The sequence below is a fragment of the Geotrypetes seraphini genome, chromosome 1 (assembly GCF_902459505.1).
Source record: "Geotrypetes seraphini chromosome 1, aGeoSer1.1, whole genome shotgun sequence".
In the NCBI taxonomy this organism is placed as follows: Eukaryota; Metazoa; Chordata; class Amphibia; order Gymnophiona; family Dermophiidae; genus Geotrypetes; species Geotrypetes seraphini.
The window spans coordinates 310791953-310818735 of record NC_047084.1 but is presented as its reverse complement, the minus strand read 5'-3'; the positions used below and the strand labels follow the sequence as shown (position 1 = coordinate 310818735).

General features: G+C 42.9%; 1 protein-coding gene across 1 annotated transcript in view; it reads left to right on the top strand.

Moving 5' to 3' along the window:
* CAMK2D (calcium/calmodulin dependent protein kinase II delta) overlaps positions 1-26783 on the top strand; it is a 563004-nt gene that overhangs the window by 189832 nt on the left and 346389 nt on the right. Inside the window, 1 exon segment of the mRNA XM_033956020.1 lies at positions 1086-1145. Within this exon segment, the coding sequence (XP_033811911.1) occupies positions 1086-1145 (60 nt within the window).

The following is a 26783-nucleotide window of genomic DNA, read 5'->3' as shown; positions in this document are numbered from 1 at the left end:
TCTGTCATAGGGGAAAACACCCTCCAGGGATTCAAGACAAAGTTAGACAAGTTCCTGCTGAACCAGAACGTATGCAGGTAGGGCTAGTCTCAGTTAGGGCACTGGTCTTTGACCAGAGGTCCACCGCGTGTGCGGACTGCTGGGCATAATGGACCACTGGTCTGACCCAGCATCGACAATTCTTATGTTCTTAAGAGCCCAAATTAATCCTAGGTGTTCCAAGTGAAACAAGAGGGATCAATCCTAATTTTGCTTGGTTTGAATTGGTGTGAATTTCTGATGAGAGGAATGAGGGTCAGCGAACAAATTGTAGGGGATGCAACCACACCACTTGATTAGAGGAAAAAAGTCATAAATTTATTTATTTTTATTTCATTTTCTATCCCATCCTCCCCAAAGAGCTCAGAATAACATGCATAATATACAGTTAACAGGTTACAATTTGCCATAGTTACAGTACAAGATTTTTCAATACAAATTTTTATCCTAAAGTTTCATACCGAGGATCATGTATATACGTTTCTTTGTAATTTAATTTTTTTAATTATGTTTTTCACAAGTCTCTTAAAATTACAAGCAATAACATCTTTAAGTATATTATAACTGTTGTAAAAATATGTTGGTTGGTTAAATATTACTATTTGTCACTTATTATGTCCATTAAACACAGACTGATCTTTGGCCCGCTAGAGCGCCTAAGATCAGTGAAAAATGCCATTTAAATGCCCGGTTTTCACAGATTTTCAAGACGCCTAAAATATTGGTGCTTTACGCCACTATGGGCATAGCTAACACCAGAAGGGCATTAGGCGGCATAAAGCAACTACTGAGGTCCAATTCACATCAAAGGTAGGTGCAGAAATGTTGGCCTGGAAAACTCTAGCCTACATTACCTTTGCCAGATGTCTTGTTACCATCACGTGATTGAAAGGCGAGCAACGGCTGTTCTTAAGGCAGCCTTCAACAATGATGCCAATTAGAGAATCCAGGCCTTTGATTCTAATGAAGAATTTTTCATTTCTTAAAATGTGCATTTGAATTAGGTGGGCCGTATGCTGAAATCTTTCTTTTATTCTTATTTGTAGACCACCAGAAACTGGAAAGAGAAGCTAGAATTTGTCGCCTTTTGAAACACCCTAATATTGGTAAGTAAAATCAGTGTTGCATATGAAATTTGTATGATATATTGAAGTATCAATGCCATGGGATGGGGTGGAAAAAAAAAAGAACTGGAAAAGATTGTAAATTACCAGGATTTATAAACTGAAACTGAAAGACTGTGAAAAAATGAATCGGTGGTACCGTATTTCCCGAAAATAAGCCCCTAGCATGATTTTGGGGTACATCTTAATATAAACTAAACTAAACTAAACCTTGGGTTTATATACCGCACCATCTCCACGAATGCGGAGCTCGGCACGGTTTACAGGAAGAAAGATGAGAGAGGAACTACAGTGGAGAGATTAAAGAGTTAGGTGTAAAGGGGGAAGGTGAGAGGCCTAAGAGGGGGGAAGTGTTACAGTTTTGAGAATAGCCAGGGTTTAGGTGTTTGCGGAAGAGTTTGAGGGAGCTTGAGGTTCGGAGAGGGGAGGTGAGGTTATTCCAGATCTCAGTGATTCTAAAGGGGAGGGATGACCCAAGTTTGCCTACATGGGAAATACCTTTTATGGAAGGGAAGGATAGTTTAAAAATTTGGGAGGATCTGGAGGAAGTAGGGGTTGAGGAGTTCCAGGATAGAGGGATAACGGCAGGAAGGATGCCATGTAGGATCTTGTAGGCCAGACACGCACATTTGAAGTGGATCCTGGGGATTACTGGGAGCCAATGGAGCTTAGACAGGAGTGGTGAGACGTGATCAAATTTGCTTTTCGCGAAAACAAGCTTAGCTGCGGCGTTCTGAATCCGCTGAAGTCTGTGGAGGCTTTTCTTGGTTAGGCTGAGGTAGATAGAATTGCAATAATCCAATCTGGAGAGGATGATGGATTGTACTAGGACTGCGAAGTGTTTTTGGTGAAAATAGGGTCTGACTTTCCTTAGCATGTGAAGGCTGAAGAAGCATTTCTTCACCAGGGATTGGAGATGTTCGTTGAAGGATAGAGAAGAGTCTAAGGTGACACCCAGAACTTTGCTTGAGAACTCAAGCTGTAATGGGGGGCCGGAGGACAATGGGATGGAGGAAGGTAGATGGTCTAATTTTGGGCCGAGCCAAAGCAGTTTTGTTTTGGACTCGTTTAGTTTCATATGCATTGTGAATGCCCAGGATTGGAGGTTCTTTATGCATGAGGATATGTTCGTGGAGAGGTTAGTGAGGTTCGAGTCGGTCTCAAGGAGGACGAGGATGTCATCAGCGTAAGTGTAAAGAGTTTCAAGGGGGGATAGTTGGAGTAGTTTCAGGGAGGACATGTAAATGTTAAAGAGGATTGGGGAGAGGGGTGAGCCTTGTGGGACACCACAAGTCGGGGTCCAGGGGGAGGATGAGGTGCCGCTCATGTTAACCATGTAAGAGCGGGAGCGCAAGAATTTGGAGAACCAATCAAGAACTATGGAGCTAATGCCTATCTCGGAGAGTTGGAAAATTAGAATGTCGTGGTGGACAACATCAAAAGCTGCGGAGAGGTCGAATTGTAGAAGGACAGCAAACTTGTTACGAGAATGCAGTTGCTGAACCTTAGAGATTAGAGAGGCCAATAGGGATTCAGTGCAGAAGTTGGGTCTGAAGCCATATTGGTAAGGTAAGAGGATGGAGAATCTTTCTAAGTAGGAAGAGAGCTGGGTAGATATGATAGACTCGAGCAGTTTGGTGAGAAGAGGGATATTTGCTATTGGACGGTAGTTGGATGGTATGGAGGGGTCTAGGTCAGCTTTTTTCAGTAAAGGGGTCAATGCGATGTGTCCCATTTCAGTGGAGAATATCCCTGAAAATAAGCCCTAGTCGCCGGCAGCAGCGCTTCCCCGCGCACCCCCCCACCCATTCCATCTTTCCCTCCCATCCGAACCCCGACCGCGAGACCGAAATACCTGATAACAAACGGCAACATTGGCAGCATAGTCTGCATCGCGGCCTTCTCAAGCCTGGGCGTTCCTCTGCCGCATCGCTGATGATGTCATAAGCAAAGCGGCAGAGGAATGGCCGGGCATGAAAAGGCCATTTTGCAGCCTGTGCTGCCATTTGTTACCAGGTATTTTGGTCTCGCGGTTGGGGTTCGGATGAGAGGGAGAGATAAAAGGGTCAGCGAGGGGGGTGCGTGGCAGCGGGGGTGATAGGAGGGATCGAAAGATGCTACACGGGGGATGGGAGGAAGGAAGGGATAGAAACTTCAAGGGTTCTGCTGCACAAGGGATGGGAGGGAGGGATAGAAGCTGCAAGGTTTCTACTGCACAGGGGGATGGGAGGGAGGGATAGAAAGAAACTGCACAAGGGGATGGGTGAGAGGGGAGGAAAGATGCTGCACATGTGGGGGAGAGAAAGGAAATAGGAAGAATTGGGGTAGAGGAGAGGAAGGAAGAAATGATCATTGTACATGAAAAAAAAAAAGACCTACCCCCAAAATAAGACCTAGTGCCTTTTTTGGGCCCCAAATTAATATATGACAGTGTCTTATTTTTGGGGAAACACAGTAGTACCCAAACAATTGTGGCTTTGGAGGCCAAACTAAAAAGTTTTTCAAAAAGCTTAGAATTGCTTAAATCCCTAAGGTCACCAGAGCTAGTACCGCTGCGGCTTTGTAAAAGGAGCCCAAGTGCCAAAAAGATTTGTTCCATCAGCAGCGTGTTCAAGACTGTTTATGAAGTATCATTCCATCCCCAAAGTAAAACATGTTGGTATGAATGTCTAAATTTTTCTCTCCTCCTCACACCCACTCAATCTCCAAGGAAGTCTTTTTCATATTTCTAACTGATAATGGATGTACAGAAGTCATATACAAAATGCTAATGTATGGCATTTTTCAGTGAAAGTGATTTATTACTTTTGAATTGACTGTATGGTCTGGAAATAATGGATTCTTTGAAGAGAAAAGGTCATGCTTAAAAGGAAAAAAATAAGGGCACTAAAATAGCTTTGCAAAAGCATAATCACTATAGTAAATAATTTTGGAAGCTGAAGTTTTATAAATTCCTGGTTATTTAAATACACCTTAAAACATTTTTTTTTGTGAACCAGTCTATTTTAATAAGAAGAAAACAGAATATATTTTCTTTATAACTTTCCTAAGAGTAGCTATGTAAGATTGGAGGAGCAGAAATGACAGTAGCATTTTGTAGACTAAACAGTTTATTGAGGTATGAACTTTAAAGGACTAGAGTCCATTGTGGAGGCTTGTTATCAAGTAGTTCTGCTCCCTCAGCCAGGGTGCATTAAATATGTATATTGAATGTGTGAATACGGTTTATGGTTTTAAGACAAGCTCCCAGAGTGCATTGCTGCATCCCTGGTGAACTGACACCCCTCCCCTTCTCCTTGCTCGTTTTCTCTTGTGTAATGTGTTAGCAGACTCCATCTTAGCTAGCCAAAGGGACATAGGAAAAATATTGCTCCCTACTTTATACCTTTGAATTTGCTAGCCAAATTACAGCTTAGTGAGAGAAATTGGAGCATTATTACAACTTCACAAAGTGTGATATACATTCGCAGTTTGCCCTAACTTTAGGAGGTGCTGGTTGAGTGTAGATTCTGTGGAAGAACAAATCCTTAAGAACAACTGAACTGTAAGTTTTATTAAGGAAAGCTTGTTCAAGGAACTAGAGTCCAGCCTTGTAATATTATAGGCTATAAGTTCAATGAGTTTATGCTGACTGGGATCCTCTAGGAGAGAACCAGTTACAGACTCCTAACTCAATAAGGGTTCCTTTTGCTAAGCTGCATTAAAAAGAGGCCTTAGCGTGCCCTTACATGGGTTTTCTCGTGGACTAAGGCCATATTTTACTCTAGCTGAAAAATAGCCAATTTTCCAAATTAATGGCCACACACTAATGTTACTTATGTAACAATTTATAGAGAAACAAACTTCTGTACCTTAAGCGTAACTGCAAAATATTTACTATGAAGTTTGCTAGTATTGAGTTGCACTGTGGGGTAATCCGGGATAAACACCAATTAAAATTCAAGCCTCAAAGCTCCAAACACAGACTTATCACTTAGGGCTCCTTTTCCAAAGCCGTGCTAGCGGTTTTAGCGCATGCACTGGTTTCAGGAGGCGGTAGCGACTAACACACGCAGCAGTTTAGCACGTGCTATTCTGCGCGTTAAGGCCCTTAGCACGGCTTTTTAAAAGGAGCCCTTAATGTCTGTTTAAATTGGAAGCCCAGTTATCATCGGATCAGTTTTGTTTCTCCTGAAGCAGCGGGAGTCCGCGAAACAAGTGGCCCTTGTCGAGGTCTTTATAGATCCACATCATGCCAGAGAAGGTTAAAGATTTTATGAAAGAAGTTGATTAAACTCTACTGGGTTCCAGGACTTTAAGTTAAGTGCTTATTTGCTGGAGTTAATGGGAGTTTGGTGCCATTTTTTAAAAAAACTGAACTGATTCTGTTTATTTTGATTGCATGTGTGGGTTTGGATCTGATTTGGAAATTTGGATTAGTTGGGTTTTTGTAGAACAGTTGTTTTTGTTGTTTTTTTTTCGCCAATGGGGTTACGGAATTTTTTCACTGTTCGGTTTTTCCCGACTAGCCAATGATAATAACTGGGTTTCCGATTTAAACAGATATTAAGTGAGAAGTCTGTATTTGGAACTTTGAAGCTTGAATTTTAATTAATTGGTTTTTATCCCGGACCACCCCTTAGTGCCACTCAATTCTTACATACACTAATGTTGCCATTAGCACGCAACCATTTCCAAAAATTAGTGTGTGAGCCTTTTCTACCACCTATATTTTTGCTGGTAAGGGCTCACACTCTAATCAGTAAGCACGTATAGTGGCTGTTCTAACTGATTTGCACTGTCTATTCCCCACACACATACCCCTCATAGCAAAAAAATATTTATCATGTAGTTTGCGTACATACATTGGGCTTTCACTGCAGGATACTTGAGCGCATCCTGCAGTAAGCCCTTATAAGCTGCGGTAAGTGTGCTTTAGTACTTCCCACTAGAGAGTTGCAAAATCCCACCCATCCCCGCCCGTCCCCACCAGGATCCTCTCCGTCCCCACCCGTTTCCGCCAGGATCCTCTCCGTCCCCACCTATCCCTGCCAGGATCCTCTCTGTCCCCACCCATCCCCGCAAGGAATTCCCTCCATCGCCGCCCGTCCCCATAAAAAGCAGCAATTACTTCTGACAGGATCATCAATTCCACAGTTTCTTTTGTGTTTGCGCTGCTGTTTTCCTTGTGGAACCCTTTTTTTGTTTTCTGTTCAGGTAATTAACTTATAAACCCCCTCTTTTACTAAGGCTAACGTGTCCATTATATTATATGGACGAACTGTGCTTCTAAAGCCTTCTGTCCCTGTCGGAGTCCCGTTGGCTAGAGGGGGGTCCCCGTGGGAGTCCTGTGGGCCAGAGGGGGGTCCCCGTGGGAATCCCATGGCTTAGGAGGATTGCTGCGGGACCCGTGGGATTCCCGCGATCCCCGTTCCCGTACAGACCTCTACTTCCCACACCTTTGTAAAAGGAACCTTGAATTGTGTAGATTGTAAGGTGCCACCAGCCTCTGTCGTTTTCTCGTGCCCAGGTGTCTGGAATTGGGTGGAGAAAGCACACTGATCATATTCACATTAGTGTGTTGCACTGTTGCAAAGAAATAGAAAATACTAGCTTGTATTCTGTCACCAATATCCCCTTAAGTATGCTAATAAAACATTTTGATGGACGCTGTGATCTATTGAACTGGCGTAGAATATTTAGGGATGTAAGCCTTGAAAAAACCAAAGGGTGAAACATATTAGCATAAATATCCCTGAAACCAGACCATACAGCTAAGTACATTTTTAGTATATATCTCATTAATACATAAGTTAAAGTTAAAATAATAGTCCAATGACGAGCTAACACTTAGGGCTACTTTTACGAAGGTACGCTAGCATTTTTAGTGCACGCACCGGATTAGCGCGCGCTATAGCGCGTGCTAGCCGAAAAACTACTGCCTGCTCAAGAGGAGGTGGTTGCGGCTAGCGCGCGTGGCATTTTAGCACGCGCTATTCCGCGGGTTAAGGCCTTAACGCACCTTTCTAAAAGGAGCCCTTAAAGCCTTGGACAGTGGGAGTTATTAGAGTCCAAGATGGTGCCGCAGAGGACTGGGGTGAAAATTATAGAAGTGAGGAACGTAACGGGAGTAGTATACACACCTCTCCTTTATGTGGTGATATTAGTGTGATCCCTATAAAGTCATAAATTAAGGATTCAAGTGCTGTTGGGTAATTTGATAATAAAACACTTAAGCCATACTCATAGGAATCGATGGGGAAAGTGAAAATAAAGAGAGACATCATTTTAAATTTAATTTAGTACTGGATTTCTATTCAGCTTTCCAAGTAATATATCCCTGTTCATGCCAGATTACAACTAAATAAAAATAAGAGCTTCTGCATTATAATAAAGCAAGCAGCTTTTAAGAATAGCAATAAAAATGTTACACTTAAGCCCATAAAATTACAACCCCTGAAAACATATTCTTAGCTCACATTCCAACCTACATCCTTCTCAGTAGCCTTAAGGATGTCCAGGTGCCGAAACAATGTGACAAGGAGATACTGTTGCCCGAAGAATGCATAATTTTGAGCAGCCTAACCTGTAAATGGTAGGTATTCAAGGAAATGTCCATCTAGGACCACAGATGCAAATGTATTTTGTGTGCCTCCAGGTATGCATAGGAGGATTTGAATGATTCATTGTTTGTGAAACATGTCTGTGAGCAGAGCTGAAGGAAGTAGTAGAACATCTGTGTTTGCTCCTTTTTTTTTTTTCTCGTGTGTTCCAAATCCTTTTTTCAAGCCATGATGACAGTTTTCATTGTTGCTGAAGACCTCCAGAATGGCTGCTTTTCTGAAAGGTCCCTTTTGGAGTGGTTTTCCACTGTTCACGTTCCAGAGGCCATCTTTGGAGACCCTCAGCAGGACCACTGCACACAAATTTCACAAGGAAATTACCATAAGACAACCTTAATGGCCACCAGAGCAGCAAAACTAGACAGACAAATCACCAATCTGCTGTCTTCGACCACAGACTACAAAACCTTCAAAAAAGAAATTAAAATGCTATGCTTTCAAAAAATACATAAAACCTATTTAACACGACCAGTTCCTTCCCAAGCTCCACCTACCACACTGTCTACTCCTTATCAAATCTAAAATGTTCAAATTACCCAACACGTATTACTTTAATTTCCCGACAATTCTTATGTAATCCGCCTTGAACCGCAAGGTAATGGCGGAATAGAAATCACTAATGTAATGTAATTTTAGTACTAACACTGACTTTAAAAACATAAGACTTGTGTGCTCTGAGAGAGTCCCTTCAGGGACACACAATGAAAGTGTTTGAAAAACTTAGATCTGTCTCTTCTGAAAGTCATTTTTAATTTTTACACAGTATGTTTGTCTCCCATTTCTGAGCTTTGCAACTCAGTCATCCTCTGAGAACATTCATCTTCCGTTCACAGCTGCCAAGCTCTCATTTCTTTGTCCTTGCCTGCACCCCTTCCTCATATCCTGGGCCCTCTTTCCTGCCTGCCCTTCATTTCCTCTCCCCTAAGATTCACAAAGGGGTCCTTTTATCAAGCCGCGCTGGCGGGGTTAGCGCGTCGGACATTTTATCACGCGCTAACCCCCGCGGCCGGCTAAAAAACTAACGCCTGCTCAATGCGGGCGTTAGCGGCTAGCACGGCAGGCGGTTTAACACACGGTAATATGCGCGCTAAACCCCTACCGCAGCTTGATAAAAGGACCCCCAAAGCTTTCCTCCACCTTTCATTTCTCTCGAAAAGCTTGTAGGGGTGTTTCCGTATTCACACCTGCAGGTTAGGCCTCTATGATGTCATCAAAGCCTAAACCATTCTCTCAAGAAATCTTTCTGCTGAACAAGAGATTTTTCCAGCATGAATTGCAAGAAGAAAGAAGTACACAGATTTGCTGTTTCTGCCTGATGCATTATGGGTACGATCAGAGATGTAATTTATTTACGTAACTGCTTAGTATCTACCATAAATATTCCTACAAGCTCTCCCCACATATCCTATGCTCCTTCAAGGCTCTCAATGTGCTTCTTTCCATTTACCCCAAGCTCTGACCAAGGTCTGACCTAGCATGGATATTCTTAATGTTCTTATGTTCTGGATATTCAGAATGAATACTCATGCAAAAAGATTTGCATGTAGTGGAGGCAATGCATGCAACTCTGTCTCATGAATATTCATTGTAGATATCCTGAAAACCTGACTGGCTGGGGTGCCTCCAGGGCCAGGTTTGGAAAACACTGACCTATGTGTCTTTTTTTTAAAAAAAAGAAAAGCCTCAGCACTCCAACTCCAACCTGTTATAAAATTGACTTCTGTGGATATCCCTTTTTTCACATGCAAAGCGGGCATAACACATGGAAAATTGTTTATAAAGTTACCATAAGTTACTACTTTATGTAATGCTAGAGCGGAGGAGTAGCCTAATGGTTAGTTGCAGTGAGCTGAAGCCCCAGGTTCAAATCCCACAGTGGCTTCTTGTGGCCTTGGGAAAGTCACCTAACCCTCCATTGGCTGAGAATGGTACTAGTAACTATCTCTGCTATGGAAACTGTTAACAATCATGACAGCCCCATAATTCATTTGCAGAAAGGAACTAAGACAGGAAATAGCGGGCGCAATCCAACATGTTTGCAACCTATCCTTGACAACTGGAGAGGTACCAGAGGACTGGAAACTGGCGAATGTCACACCTATCTTTAAGAAGGGATCGAGAGGTGACCCCGGGAACTACAGGCCGGTGAGCCTGACTTCAGTTATAGGGAAGATGGTGGAAGCAATGATCATGGACAGCATTTGCGAGCACATCGAAAAAAATGGCCTACTGCAGACAAGCCAGCACGGATTCTGTAAGGGAAGGTCGTGCCTGACAAACCTTCTGTACTTCTTTGAGGGAATAAGCAGTCAGATGGACAAAGGGGAACCCATAGACATCATTTACCTCGACTTTCAAAAGGCCTTTGACAAGGTGCCACATGAAAGGCTGCTTAGGAAGCTGTGGAACCACGGGGTGGGCGGGGATGTACACAGATGGATCAAGCACTGGTTGTCAGGTAGACTACAGAGGGTCGGAGTAAAGGGCCAATATTCTGACTGGAGGGGAGTCACGAGCGGTGTGCCACAGGGATCGGTGCTGGGACCGCTACTCTTCAACATATTTATCAATGACCTGGAAACGGAGGCAAAGTGTGAGGTTATAAAATTTGCAGACGATACCAAACTCTGCGCCAGAGTTAGGACCAGGGAGGAGTGTGAGGAACTGCAAAGGGACCTTGATAAGCTGGAGGACTGGGCAAACAAATGGCAAATGCGCTTTAACGTAGACAAATGCAAGGTCATGCACATAGGGAAAAAGAACCCGTTGTTCGAGTACAAAATGGGAGGGGGACTGCTGGGAGACACTGGACTTGAGAGAGACTTGGGTGTACTAGTGGATCCATCCATGAAACCAACCGCACAGTGTGCAGCAGCATCGAAGAAAGCCAACAGGATGCTGGGCATCATCAAGAGGGGCATAACATCCAGGACGCGGGAAGTCATCATGCCGCTGTATCGAGCGATGGTGCGCCCACATCTGGAATATTGCGTTCAATATTGGTCGCCGCACCTCAAGAAGGACATGGCAGTTCTTGAGAAAGTCCAAAGGAGGGCAACGAAACTGGTAAGAGGGCTGGAAAACTGCACATACGCCTAGAGGCTGGATAAACTGGGGCTCTTCTCTCTGGAGAAGAGGAGGCTCAGGGGGGATATGATAGAGACCTTCAAAATACTTAGGGGCATAGAGAAGGTGGACAGGGACAGGTTCTTCAGACTAAAAGGGACGACAGGTACGAGGGGGCACTCAGAGAAACTGAAGGGGGATAGGTTCAAATCAAATGCAAGGAAGTTTTTCTTCACCCAAAGGGTTGTGGACACATGGAATGCGCTCCCGGAGGAAGTGATCCGGCAGAGTACAGTACAGGGATTCAAACAGGGATTGGACGGATTCCTGAGGGAAAAGGGGATCGTGGGGTACTGAGGGAGGTGCTGGGGTGTTGCATAAGTATAGACAGCTCACCAGGTCGTGTAGGTGAAAGGCCGGAGGGTTAGGACTTTGATGGGAAGATAGGACTTCGATGAGATACCTAGGGGGCAAGGGGGCCCCTTCTGGTGATTCAGGCAGGTCATGACCTGTTGGGCCGCCGCGGGGGCGGATTGCTGGGCGGGATGGACCTGTGGTCTGACCCGGCAGAGGCACTGCTTATGTTCTTATGTTCTTATTGGTACTTGAGAGCAGAGGTACTAACAGCAGTGTTTTGCTTTCTCTTTGCCTTTTGCATATAACAGGATATGGTGGAAGGATAAGCCTGAATTTTGCCTTTAGTTGAGAATATATTGAGATTTAGTACTCCAGCATATATTTGAGAAGACCTGTGAATTTGCTATGGGTGGTCTTAGGATTGTGGGATTGTTTTTATGTGGGTTTGTTTAAAGGATTATGTATATTTTTATTGTAAACTGTCTAAGATCTTAGGCAGGTAATAAGTAGTTTTAAACAAATAAATAACAGGTCCATTGTTTTAGATATCTGAAATTTTTACTATTTCTGCCATGCTTACTTATTTTAAAAAAAATACAAATAGGTACAGTTAACAACACACATCCTACTGCATTAAGCTCTGTTATTGTCTACTGTAACCTATTTGTTGTCATGACTAGTCTGTTTTCAAATGATTGTGAATGTCTACCTGTAACCCGTTCTGAGCTTCTGGGAGAACGGGATAGAAATTGAAATAAATAAATTAGTGCATGCTAACCTTATTAACACACACTGTTTCACTGCAGGTACCATGTTATGCAGTGGAGCTTAATCACCAGCAGTGCAAAGTGAACCAGTCTAGCTGCAAATTTTCTTTTAATCATCTTTGTGGCTTGGTTGTCTGATTTCAGAGTTTCATGCCAGTGCGGAAGAATTGAAGTATATGGAAAAATGGGTTCAGTTTAGAACAGTGACCCGCAAACTTTTTTTAAAAAAAATTTTGCTCCGGCACACTAACAGAGCAAATGTTTTTCTGTGGCACACCCACAAACCCGCCCTGCTTCACCCCCAGGCACGTCCCGTCCCAAGCAAGCCTCGTCTCGTTTTCCCTGAGCTTGGGGGGGGGCATGTCTGGAGGGCTCCGAGCATGCGTGGACATTGACGCGATGATGTTGCACACATGCACATGACATCATCACCTCGACATCCGTGCAGGCTCGGAGGCCCTCCAGACATGGCCCCCCCCCCCCAAGCTCAGGGAAAATGAGACGAGGTTCGTGTGGGGGCGGAGAGAAGGAGAGGCGCCGATACCAGAAGTGACACTCGCCATACATCGTGTGTCCTTCAATCCCTGGCGGCACACCTGGAATCTCGCCGCAGCACCCTGGTTTTTCTGCGGCACACAGTTTGCAATTCACTGGTTTAGAATAGTTTTGTCTCATATAACTTTTATCTAACAGTATGTAGATCTGGCTCTGCAAAAGCAAGTGTTCTGATTGTGGTTGATTAAAGCTCCATTATTTGCAGAATTTCTCTTCTTTCTCTGTATGTCAAAGATTAGTTTGAGCTTTTTCAAATAATTTTTTTTTTTTCAAGAGTGCATTAAGAGTGTCATATACTGTAGTTCTGATGTACAATTGCTTAGCTGTCATTAACAAGTACTAGAAAAGCTTTTTTAAGATCTTTTCTCGCTCTCATCAAACTAATTATCCTGTGCCTTGTATTTTTCTTCAAATTCTAGCTCACATCTACAGGGGTCTGATGAAGCATTGTTTTTATTCCAGATTGCAAGTTATATGCATTCATTAGAAATTTTCTCACAATTATGTTTTACGCTGTACCTGGTATGATCCTCAGAGGACACAAAAAAGGCCCAGCCTCAGAAATGACGATCACCTTGGACATCAAAAAGAGGGTTTTTTTGATCTGAAAATAATTATTCAGTTCATCTTCAACATAGAAAAGGACTTTATGTAAGGGAATTAGAAATAGCAGAAATCTTTGAGGAAGAATTCATTTTGCACGGGTAAGGGACAAGAAAATCCAGCAACCCTGGAAGGATATCAGGTTCAGAGTTACAGGCATAAGAACATAAGAATAGCTTCGAGTTATTCAAAATTCAGCAGTTCGGCTGGTTTTTGGTTTGAAAAAATGGGAACATATTACTCCCTTTTATCAAAAACTACATTGGTTACCAATGGAGGCAAGAGTTTTGTTTAAATTTTCCTGTATCTGTTATAACTCAATATTTGGGATGGCTCCTGAGTACCTGGTCTCTCATTCTTTTCTAGACTGTTTTCTTACCCAACAGTAAATGCTTGTCGTTTTAAAAGATTTCTAGATAGAACTCTTGCATTTCGGGCAAGCAAATTGAATGACTGGTTGGGTAATATTATTATGAGTGCTACATCTTATTTTACTTTTAGAAAATTAGTAAAAACACAGTTGTTTGATCAATTTGTAACCTGATTCACTGTTTTTAGTCTTTTATCCTTTTATCTTGTATGTATTTCTGATGATTTGTATTTTATTTTTTTCACTGATTGTCCAGTACTTCTCATTGTAAACCGCCTCGAACTATTATGGCTTTGGCGGGATACAAGAATAAATTATTATTATTATTATTATTATTAAGCCCAGTATCCTGCTTTCTGTCTAAAATGTGTAAACCGCTTTGATTGTGTAAACCAGGCAGTCCCCGGGTTAAGAACGAATTCCATTTTTAAAACTCTTCTTAAGTCAAATTTATATGCAACTCAGATCATGTGAGAAACTGCTGTATGTACTGTACAGTATTTGTGTATATACAGTACAGTATACAGCCACTCTCTTTCCCTCCTTCCCCTAGCTCATGCAGTAGACTTTATCTCCCTCCCTTCCCACCACCCCAGCCTGAGCAGCAAATTCTGTCTCTCCCTCCCTTCCCACCACCCAGCCTGTGCATAAGATTCTGTCTCTCCCTCCTTCCCCTCTCATCCCCCAGAACATTTACCTTTTCTTCAGGTCACCGGCAGCAGTTTTGAATGCTGACCACAACTACATTTTGCGTCAGAGGGAAGGCTTCCGGGTCAGCCGCGGTAGCATGTGGGAGCCTTCCGGTGACTTGAAGAAAAGGTAAACGGGCTGGGGTGGTAGGAAGGGATGGACACTCCTTTTTCAGCTATTGTGTATAGGCAGTCCGTGCATTCATAAATACAAGTCTGATGTAAGTCAGATGTTCGTAAAGCAGGGACTGCTTGTATACAAGTCCCATCCCAGGACCCTGCTAAACCCTTCAGAAATCATCTTCTCTCTCTACAGCTCTCTCTAAAACACTCAGAGGTGATGAGCAGTAGGGACATCCATTTATGACCGTGCATTCAGTTTACTGTAAAATTTAAATTGCATTAGTGTCCTAAGTTGTCTGGATCATAATTCCTTTGTATCTTTGCATAGTTGTACACCGATACATACCGTACGATTTTATAACAGCCATTTCCCACATGTAAAACATGATTTATACACAGAAAATTCTTTAATAAAACAACCACCCCTTCCCCAAATGTCTAAAATTGCTTTTTATCAAAGCCCCTTGAGAATGTAATAAGCTCTCTCCCATCTGGTATGTATTTAAGCATCCAGAGATCTAGATAGCCAAAATCAATACATACCAATTTAAAATAACCAGGTCTTAGTGAAAACCTATTAAGGTCTCTGCCAGCCAGATATGTTGGGGTAATGAATTACACAAATGTGGTAGAGTTGGAGAAGAATCAATTTAGGCAGTCTTAGCAATCTCATTTATTTGCAAGAGGATATCTCTAAATACAAGTAGTTCTCCCTTGCAGGCAGGGGTATAGATGCAGTTTAGCCCTCAAATATTTGGACCCAAACAAAATATATTTTATAAACCAAAGTCAAAATATTAAAAGAACAAATGCAAAAATGCTTAGCAAGGGATTTTCTGTGGGATACAGGTGGGCAGAATACAAATGTGAACCTGTTTGGGCTTTCATGTAGCAAATGACAATGGCTGCTTGCTACTTCCATTCTGGGATCCAACATTTATCAGAGCGAAGCTGTCACTTCTGCTTGGGCACTTCACAATCATGTGTCTGGAGGGTTTGAGGGGTATCGCAGAAAAGTTGATAAGTGGCTCAGTTTGTCATTACCATTCCCGACAGCCATTGCTACCTCTTCAACAAGGAAGCACAGCTCTGCTTCTGGGAATGCTCATTTCTTCCTCTGTGCAATGTAGCTGGAAAACGCATGATGCATCCATGCCACCAAGGAAGGCAGATTAGGCAGAAAAAAAAAGAGATTTTTCATCCCCCCAAGTATCTCAGTTCTCTTTCTAGAAGGATTCCCAGTTGATGGTCCACGGAAGATCACCCCCTGTGGCAAAACAAAAATATTCTCCTGTACCTGCTTCATAAAACCATTTTGGGCATCTTCATTAGAAGGCTATCAACTTTTGTGGCATAGAGCACACAAGATGATAGAGATCCTTTGTGAGGCCTTAGTTTCTGGCATCTTTACTTATAAAAAATTAGTGCTACTTCATGGACTTCCAGCTAAATGTGACTACAACACAATTTGTTTAGTGGCATCTAACCAAATCCACCCCAGACCTCTTTTTTTTTTCCATTGAGTAAGACTCTATGGGGGCAACCATCACACCTACTGACTGAGTCCCCCTCTTACTAGGTTAAATAATTTTCCTATTTCCTCCTTCCATATTTACTGCATATTCTATGCTACTAGATGGCTTGTCACAAGGGGGGTCATAACCTATTTCTGTATGTCCCCAAATTAAAGGTTCTACTCTAGATCCAGCTGATTCCGAAAGCCATTTTGAATCTTACTTTTGTATCAAAATGGATAGAAAAAAATTGTGGCAACATAGCTGGTGGATAGTCTGGAAAAAACAAAAACACTCCACTCAAAACAAACTGGTTTATGTCCCAACAATAATACATAACTAACCTTAGTGGGATATGATTGGTTACATTTATACAATGACTGCTGATTGGAGGGAACACTTCTTACTTCACTTGATATGAGCATAAGAATTGCCTTACTGGGTCAGACCAATGGTCCATTAAGCCCAGTAGCCTGTTCTCACGGTGGCCAATCCAGGTCACTAGTATCTTGCCAAAACCCAAGGTGTAGCAATATTCCATGCTACCAATATAGGGCAAGCAGTGGCTTCCCCCAAATGAGTTTTGCTGTTTTGATCTTCCAAAGTTGCTAAATGCAGACTGGATGACACAGGTCTGGCTCTAAAATGTTTCCATCCCTTTTTTGAGAATTGTACTTTTCATATTTTGTGGAACAGTACTTTCTTTGCGTGTTACCCAGTTTGCTGTGGAATGTCATAAGGTTCCATTCTCTCTTCTATCCCTTTCAACTTATTTCTCATCCCTCTGGCTACCCAAGTCCAGACATGTCCTTTACCCCTTTTATACTTGCTGGACAGTGGCATAGTAAGGGGGGGCAGGGGGATGGATTGCTCCGGACACCGTCTTCATGGGGGGCGCTGGAGTCTCTCCTCCTTTCCACTCCCTCCTGCACACGTCTTGAAATGTCCACCAGCGCGAGCAGTATCTTTCACCCGCTGCCCATGCTGGCCTCAGCAACTTTCTCATGTCACGTCCTGGTGGCGGGCCCAGGATTTGACATCCGAAGGGAGCTGAGGCTGCGAACATTTCAAGAGGTACGTGGGGAGCGGGGGAGAGGTGTACGGTTTGGCAAGGAAAAGCAGGGGGGGCGCACAGTGTGGCAATGCCGTGCACCACCACCCCAGACACCAACCTCCCTAGCTAGGCCACCATTGCTAGATATATACATCCTTGTTCCAACAGATATGAGTGATCCAGTAAAAATTCAGACAATACATAGAAACATGATGGCAGATAAAGGCCAAATGGCCCATCAAGTCTGCCCATCCACAGTAACCATTAACTCTTCCTCTCTCTAAGAGATCCCACGTGCCTATCCCATGCCTTCTTGAATTCAGACACAGTCTCTGTCTCCACCAACTGTTCTGAGACTGTTCCATGCATCTACCACCCTTTCTGTAAAAAACTATTTCCTTAGATTACTCCTAAGCCTATTACCTCTTAACTTCATCCTATGCCCTCTCATTCTAGAGCTTCCTTTCAAATTAAAGAGACTCAACTCATGTGCATTTATGCCACGTAGGTATTTAAACGTCTCTATCATATTTCTCCTCTCCTGCCTTTCCTCCAAAATATACATATTGAGATCTTTAAGTCTGTCCCCATACGCCTTATGACAAAGACCATGCACCATTTTAGTAGCCTTCCTCTGGACCGACTCCATCCTTTTTTATGTCTTTTTTGAAGGTGCGGTTTCCAGAATTGTACACAATATTCTAAATGGGGTCTACACAGATTCTTATACAGGGACATCAATACCTCCTTTTTCCTACTGGCCATACCTCTCCCTATGCACCCTAGCATCCTTCTAGCCTTCACCATCACATTTTCAACCTGTTTCCAATTTCTTTCCAGTAGCTAACTGCTTAATCACAGGCTCCGACTAAAACTTTTGAAGATAGAGGCAGTTCTTTTCTTAAGACACAGCCACATCAGTCTAATTTCCCAAAAAGTAAGGATGTCTCCACGGTTATTGAAGATGTAATTTGTTGTATTGCGCATTCTTCTGAATAGCAGTTATCTTTAGTGTCTGCCTCTCCAGTCTTAGTAAGAACTTATTTTTTTGTTCTGTACCTGATTTGTTCATTATACCTATTTTCTAAATGCAAAGGACCTATGAACCTTGATTCTCTTGTTAATGATAAACAGGCTGGATTGCTGTAATGCTGTACTTCCTGGTTATTATAATACAACATTAATTCACCAACTGCAGCTGATACAAAATACTGTTGTCAAGCACTTTATATGGTGCAAAGAAATATAATCATGTAACCTCCCTCCTCCATTGCACACACAATGCGGACTTCCCTTCTATATATAATTTAAGCAACTTGTTTTAATGCACCAGGTATTCCATTGGGGGATGCCTACTTTTCTGTCTGTTTTGTTAATTCCATATCAGCTATCGCATGTACTTAGAAAAGTCCAGAGTCTGCTATTGAGACAGACATAGAAGAAGCCACTGCTTGCCCTGGCATTAGTAGCATGGAATATTGCTGCTATTTGGGTTTCTGCCAGGTACTTGTAACTTAGATTGGCCACTGTGGAAACAGGTTACTGAGCTAGATGGACCATTGGTCTGACCCAGTATGGCTGTTCTTATGCTATGCCAATGTAATCTCAGGTGCCATAATGTTAATAAATTATGCAATAACACAATCTATATATTCCAGAAGGGTCCTCAATCACCAATAAAGCTCAAATGGTAGCAAAACTCCACCACCATTGGAATACCCTTATGTATTCAATATTTAGTCAAAGTTTCAGGGATCCTCAGCGGCACCACTTGGAGCTCAATAACCCGATGACGAGTAGACACATAAAGCTTGGCGCAATGAAATGTTATTGAGCTCCAAGTGGTGCTGCTGAGGATCCCTGAAACTTTGACTAAATATTGAATACATAAGGGTATTCCAATGGTGGTGGAGTTTTGCTACCATTTGAGCTATATTAATGTAATCTCAGGAGCATCTTGAGCCAGAAAAGTACCCTGGATTTGGACTGCAGTTTGAGAGGGAAGAGAAAATCTACTATCTCTTTTATCTGAAAGTAACTTGTCTTATACTATTACTAAAAAAATGTTTGAGCTAAATCCAAAATCTCTTTCCCCTACATTTCTTCCTATTTTCTATCTATATTTGCTGTGATTGGGAGGCTGGAAGGTTATTCACTGGAGAATTGTATATCAACAGTGCACTGAAATGTACTTTGATAGAAGAGATTTGAAGGCAATTGGAGAATCTTCATAGGAAGACAAATAATAGGGCTATGTCTATTCACAGAGCATCAGAATAAAAGTATCTTCCATTGAAAGCAAATGTATGTTGAGTGAAAGACTTTGGAGTACCTATTAAAATGTCCTAGATGGGTTGCAGAATCGCTAGAGTTGTTAGGGCCAGAGACTTGAAGGTCTGCCCTCCTGTTGACTTTTGAGTTCTGCAAGAGCTGTTCCATCCTGGCGTCATCAGATATCATCACCCATTTGTGTGCCTTATCAATCCAGCTTGTTGATGGAAAATCCTCCATTTTCAGTTGTGAGAGCTGGGAACTTTGCTTCTTGCGAGTTCATTTAGACATACACTTTAGCATTCCGTATTTTGTATGCGTGTAATTTGTAGCTAAACAGAAAACTCATAATTTTGAAAGGATTAGTAATTTAATTGAGATTCTTGTTCCACCCATTATGTATGATTTCTTTCCAACTTGAATTAGGTTGGAAAGAATGAAAAAGAGAGAATGAAGAGGTAGAGATGGAGCTAAGAAAACACAGAGGGCAAGAAAAGGGGGAGGGAAGAAATTAAACTACAAACATACTGGAGGTAGTTCTGTAGCTGGATGCCTGACATAAGCCTGTTCTATAAAGAAGATTAGGTGGCTGGTTTCCTTTATAGAATGCTAGTCTTAACAGATGAGCTAGGCACATATAACTTAGGTACAAGAGCTTTTGCTAGCCATAGGACTGGGTGTTGTACACCTAAATGCTGGAGATACATATACAACTTATAATATTCTGTATATTATACTCCACCCAATGCCCCTTAAGTGTCCACCCATTCTCAAATTATGTGCCGTAGAATGGCACACATCTTTGGCATATACATGTACAGGCAGGTCCCGGGTTTAGAACATCCAACTTATGTCAGACTCATACTTACGAACTGGGGTCCTGCCTCTCCCTTCCTGTACAAATGCGACCCTCCTCCTCCCTTCTGAGTCCCAACACGCCCCTCATCGTCTTTCTCTCCATCCTGCATCTCAAATTCATGCCTCCCTCCCTTCTATGGGTGTTTACCTCCTCTGGTCAGCTCCCTCCTCCCAGCTGCACTTTGTTTCACAGAGCCCTGAGCAGTGGCTCCTCCCCGCGACTGACCCGGAAGCCTTCCCTCTGAGAGAAGTCTGAGGGAGAGGGAACGAGAAATGGTGCACATGGGGAAATGAAGAAAGTGGTGAATTGTTGGGCATAGGGAGGCAAGGAGAAATATTAGACATGGTGGTGGGAGAGGTGGGAGGTACAGATGAGTTGAGACAGAGAAATGTTTGATGTGGTGTTGGAGAGGGAACAGTGAAGAACAAAAAGTAAGAGAAAACCTCCTTATCTTTTCTTTCTATTTAAACTACAGTACTTTATTTTGAGAACTTTTTCTTTAATGCACAATATAATGTTCTTTAATGTTTTTATAGACTATATACTATACAGGAGCTGAGTTACATACAAATTCAACTTATGAACAGTTTAAAAAACGGAACTCATACTTAACCCGGGGACTCTCTGTATACAATATATGGCAGTGTTCTGATCTTTTGTATCCATAGCTGGTGCCTAAATGTGGGTATTGTCTTTATAGAATGACCCTGATAAAGAGTAACATTAAAGATTTTTCTGCATGTCAACTTTGTTTTACACACAGAAAAGGCCTTTTCTAAAATTGAGTGACGGCGTCTGCCTATAGAAAAGGGAAAGGGCGCTTTTAGTTTAATGCAGTCTGCATGTAGGCATTCCCAGGGGCAGAGTTCTGATCTGCGTTCATATTTTATAACTTATGCGGATACATTCATAAAGTGTATGCCTCATTTACATACAGCTTGTTTTCAGAGCAGGTGTAAATTTTGCATCGGCATTTGTGCTCTATAGGCACTACTGCAGTTCTGGATTTATTTTGTAAAGGCATATTGGCACCTTGGGACTTCTCACATTGCTGTTCTATTATAAAATCAAGCCTACAGATTGAAATTTGTTTACCTGCCTTTTATTCTTATGTTGACATAAGTTCATCCCAGATGCAGTGGAAAAGATGGTTAATAAGTATTTCTCATCTAGCCCTGTCACTGATATAAATAACTTCAAGCAAATAAAATGCGGCAAAAATGTAAATGTGATATATCCAGTCCAATCTTATAAGTATGAAAATATTGTGTGTCTGGATGATAAACTTATTATTGTCTTTCAAAACGACGCCTCAGCCCCACCACTCCACCGCATATAATATTTCATACCGCGGGAAGCATATTGTGGCGCTTCATCATTGGCTGTCGATTTTTTGAAAAGTATGTTTTTAATTTTTTTAATTTTCTTTTATAATAGTTATTTGTGTGAGTTCTTTAGAAATAAATATTTCAAAACAGTTTGGAATTGTTTCCCATCATCTTATATACTTTAAAAGTAGATAGTACTTATCCTCAGCCAAAAACCCAGGGAGTCAGACCCGACATGTTTCACACGTACTGGTGTTTTTTCAAGGGTCTCCCTGAAAGGTGAACAAAAGAGCTGTTACATACAGTTGTGTCCCGCCCTTCATAAATTTATATTCTTTATATCTAAAAACATTTCAAAGCGTGCTTACCAAGGGTGCCGCTGTCATCCGACTCCTATAGTTTGCGAGAAAAAGATGGCGGCGGCGTCCTCCGGCCCCGATTTAAATCTCCCTTTAAAGAAAACTCCGCCCCCTGCGATTGATTGGTCCTGGCTAGAATTACAGTGTCCCCCATTCAATCTCGCTGTTAAGTCCGCGCGGTTCAACAGTGTCCAACATAAAAATGAATCTTTGTTCGCTTTCATTTAATTTAATGAAAGCGAACAAAGATTCATTTTTATGTTGAACACTGTTGAACCGCGCGGACTTAACAGCGAGATTGAATGGGGGACACTGTAATTCTAGCCAGGACCAATCAATCGCAGGGGGCGGAGTTTTCTTTAAAGGGAGTATTTAAATCGGGACCAGAGGACGCCGTCGCCATCTTTTTCTCGCAAACTATAGGAGTCGGATGACAGCGGCACCCTTGGTAAGCACGCTTTGAAATGTTTTTAGATATAAAGAATATAAATTTATGAAGGGCGGGACACAACTGTATGTAACAGCTCTTTGGTCACCTTTCAGGGAGACCCTTGAAAAAACACCAGTACGTGTGAAACATGTCGGGTCTGACTCCCTGGGTTTTTGGCTGAGGATAAGTACTATCTACTTTTAAAGTATATAAGATGATGGGAAACAATTCCAAACTGTTTTGAAATATTTATTTCTAAAGAACTCACACAAATAACTATTATAAAAGAAAATTAAAAAAATTAAAAACATACTTTTCAAAAAATCGACAGCCAATGATGAAGCGCCACAATATGCTTCCCGCGGTATGAAATATTATATGCGGTGGAGTGGTGGGGCTGAGGCGTCGTTTTGAAAGACAATAATAAGTTTATCATCCAGACACACAATATTTTCATACTGATATAAATAAGACATTTTCTTAAATAACTGTGGGGCAGGTTACAGGGCATGTGCTGACAGTTTCTCTCTTAAAAATTGCTTCCCCTTGGCAGTTCTGAATTAGATATGAAACAGAACATCTCTTTGGGACAGAAAGTCTATTTAGTTGGGTAGGTCCAGTGGATTATGAATTTATTTACTGTATCATGCCCGGTTCTGCTTTTCTCTATCACTTGTTGTCTTCCTTACAAGGTAATCCATCGCCATATTTCTGCTTAGTAGAAAGTACTTGACTCCACTGCTTTGAGTGTCCTTAGAATTGCCTCTCCTGCAGGCACTAAGGCCCTGATTCTCTAAAAGTGCGTCCCGATTTTAGGCAGCTGTAGGCGTCCTACAGCTGTCTAATCAGCCAATCGGGATGCACGTTTTTTAAAAAAAAATGCTCCCCAGGCAGGCCGCCTTTATTGAAGGCGAGGCCCGCAAGACACCTAGGCCCTGATTCTGTATAGGACGCCCGGAAGAGGCGTCCTATTCAGAATCGGCCTAAACTAAACCCCGATTCTGTAACCGGCGTCCATGTTACAGACGCGGGTTAGAGAATCGGGTTAGATTAGACACGGCCCGCTACACTTATCGCGGCAAGGGATCTCTCTGCCGCTATAAGTATAGCGGGCCGTGGCCCCCTGACCGATCACTGGCAGGAGGGTGCCCAAACCCTCCTGCCCGAAGACGCACCCCCCTCCCCGACACTACCGACCGCCCCCCCCGACACTACCGATCGCCGACATTACCGATCCCCCCCGACAATATCGGTCGCTGGCAGGAGGGTGCCCAATCCCTCCTGCCCGAAGACGCAACCCCCCCGGTGCTAACAACCCCCACTCCACCAAACCTGTTCTTACAGATGGGTCTTGCACGTCGAGCAAGCAGGCACGCCTTGTCGAAATGAGGCGGGCCCTCCTCTTCCCGGCCCATCCCGCCGAAGCCTAAGGCCTGATTGGCCCAGGCTCTAGAAGCCTGGACCAATCAGGCCTTAGGAATAGCGGGTCCGCCCATCCCTACTAAGTCTAAGGTCTGATTGGCCAATCAGGCCTTAGATTAAGTGGGAATGGGCGGACCCGCTATGCCTAAGGCCTGATTGGTCCAGGCTTCTAGAGCCTGGGCCAATCAGGCCTTAGGCTTCGGCGGGATGGGCCGGGAAGGGGCGGGCCCGCCTCATTTCGACGAGGCGTGCCTGCTTGCTCGACGTGCAAGACCCATCTGTAAGAACAGGTTTGGTGGAGTGGGGGTTGTTAGCGCCGGGGGGGGGTGCGTCTTCGGGCAGGAGGGATTGGGCACCCTCCTGCCAGCGACCGATATTGTCGGGGGGGATCGGTAATGTCGGGGGGGGGCGGTCGGTAGTGTCGGGGGGGGCGGTCGGTAGTGTCGGGGAGGGGGGTGCGTCTTCGGGCAGGAGGGTTTTGGCACCCTCCTGCCAGTGATCGGTCAGGGGCCACGGCCCTCTATACTTATAGCGGCAGAGAGATCCCTTGCCGCGATAAGTATAGCGGCCGCGTCTACTTACAATGTAGACCAGCATTTTGCTGGCCTACATTTTTAAGCTTCTCATCTACTAGGGAGACGCGTAGGGCCACCTAGGTTCAGCCTAAGGCCCGCCTAAGGCCCTTAGACGAGCTTAGGCATCTTGCGGGTCTCCCTAGGCTCCCGGAGGCGCCTTCAGGCCTGCCTGGGGAGCATTTTTTTTTAAAAAAACGTGCATCCCGATTGGCTGATTAGACAGCTGTAGGACGTCTACAGCTGCCTAAAATCGGGACGCACTTTTAGAGAATCAGGGCCTAAGGGCCTGATTCTGTATAGGACACCATGTCTCAACAGCCGCCTAAGTGGCTTTTGAGAATCATACGGGCATCCTACACAGAATCGTGTCTGTCCTAACATCCATGTCACAGGCACCGTTTAGAGAATTGTGTTGCTGCTGAGCTGATCACGGCAAAGGAATCTCCCTGCCACGATTAGCTGAACGGCAGTGGCAGGGAACCACTGAACCCCCCCCAAACTTGGATGGCATGAGGGATGCCCAATTTCTCCTGCCACCATCCTCAGCAGGAAGGAGTTCCATATCCTTCTGCCGTCACCCTCCCCCCCAAAGTATTGCCCTTCTGAAGCATCCCCCGGCTACCTGGTGACCCCTCCTTCAGGGCTCTTCACCTACCTGGAGACCCCACCCAGCATCCCCTCTAACAGGAAGATCACCCTCCACTTCCCCTCTATTCCCCCCCATACCTTTTAAAATGAAGATCCAGCTGGAGGGAGGTATATGCCCTGCGGCCGGCAGGCCCGCTACTGCAAAATGACGGGCCTTCCCTTTCCCCATGCATTCTGGGATGCACAGGGGAGGGTCCTAAGGCCCTGATTGGCTCAGATGCCTAAAGCCCCTCCCTTATGATATATATGTACTTCGCTGATTGTTCAGTTTCTTACGCTGTAAACCGCCTAGAACTCTTGGGTAATAGCGGTATAGAAGAATAAATTTATTATTATTAAAGAGAGGGCAAATTAAAAACAGCCCAAAAAGACACCCTCTCACATCCAAACCTTCCCCAACTCTCCCTCCTTATCTCCTACCCTCCCATATACCAACAGAAACACCCAAAGAACCCTCTTCACACAATCTCCCAACCAAATCCACCAATCATCGCCTCTTCCCCTCTGCTCAATCACTATCTGCCTTTCACCTCGTATCCATCCAGCATTCAACTTCCAACTAATCCCTTACCCCTACCACTCACACAGTACCCAACCCCACCTAACCCCATCCCATTCTCCCCTACCCTCCTACAATACGTCTTTCGCACCGTGGACTAACACACACACACTCGCATGCCTGTTTGATTAATATAAGCAATTCTAAGTCTTCAATGTAACAATATTTTTTGTTAGTGACACCACTATATTTTTATACCCCTGGATAATTATATAAGCACCTATTTCAGTGTATAAGAGGTTGTTTTAGACACACAAAAAATACTCGGCGGCAATTCGTTTATTTTGTCACAGCCCCTCAAACATGGAACTCACTCCCTATTTACTTAAGGGAAGAACGCAACTTGGATAGATTTAAGAGCAAATTAAAAAGCTTTCTTTTTAAGGATGCATTAGATAATTAGTAAGCTCTTCTAATGGTATTATTTCAACTGCATTTTATAGCTTCTCGGAAGTACATTGATCTTTCCCTTCCTTTTGTTTTTTTCCTTTGAATGTCTTATTTACTATCAAATAACTTGTATTTCCTTTCCCTATCTTTCCTTGTGTTTTAATATGTTTGTAATGTTAGTTTATAATTTGTTTTGCAAGACTTAATGTTTGCCATTTATTTTGTTGTCCCCTAAATTTTGTAATTTTATTGATATGTACATCGCTTCGAATTCTGATTAAGCGATCAATCAAATCCTTATTAAACTTGAAACTTATAAAATTACTCTATGTACCGGTATATCCTTGACTATACTTATTTCATTTTTATGTACCTTGCAGATTCTTCTTGTGGGCTTCCAGTTAAATTGTAACTGGGATGAGATCCAGCAATATGAGAATTTATTTGTAACTACTCGGGTTTTTTTTTCTTTTGTTTTATATCTTCTCCCAACTTACCTGCCCCATTCATCTTGGTTATTCATGACTTTGGGCGTGAACCTTTCCTCCTTTTGAAGCCCTGTAATCAGTGGCCTCAAATCTGGCACTGGGATTCATTTCTGCATAGTGTTGAGGACGTTGTTGCAGACTGGAAATTTTTCAAAGTGCAGATGAGCTAGATGGTTTTTTTTTTTTTTTGTTAGGTATCAGTTAAAAGTAGCATTCACAAAATCTGAAGTGCAAACTTAATTTTAGTACTTTAGTGTAAATCATTAGTAGTTCCTAATTTTTAATTGCAGCTATATTGGTGGTACATTTTTTTTTCCAGTTTTAACTTACTATAAGCTCTTTTTACTAAGCTGCGATAGTGGTTTTAGTACGCGCAGAATTGCCTCACGCGCTAGACGCTAACGCCAGCATTGACTTAAAATTCTGCATGCATTATAAATAAAATAATAAAAAAAATAAATAAAATAATAAAAAAAAAATAAATAAAATAATAAAAATAAAAAAAATTCTGCATGCACTAAAAACGCTATCGCAGCTTAGTAAAAGGAGCCCTATGTCTTGTTTTTTACAGGTATATTTAACAAGCATTTC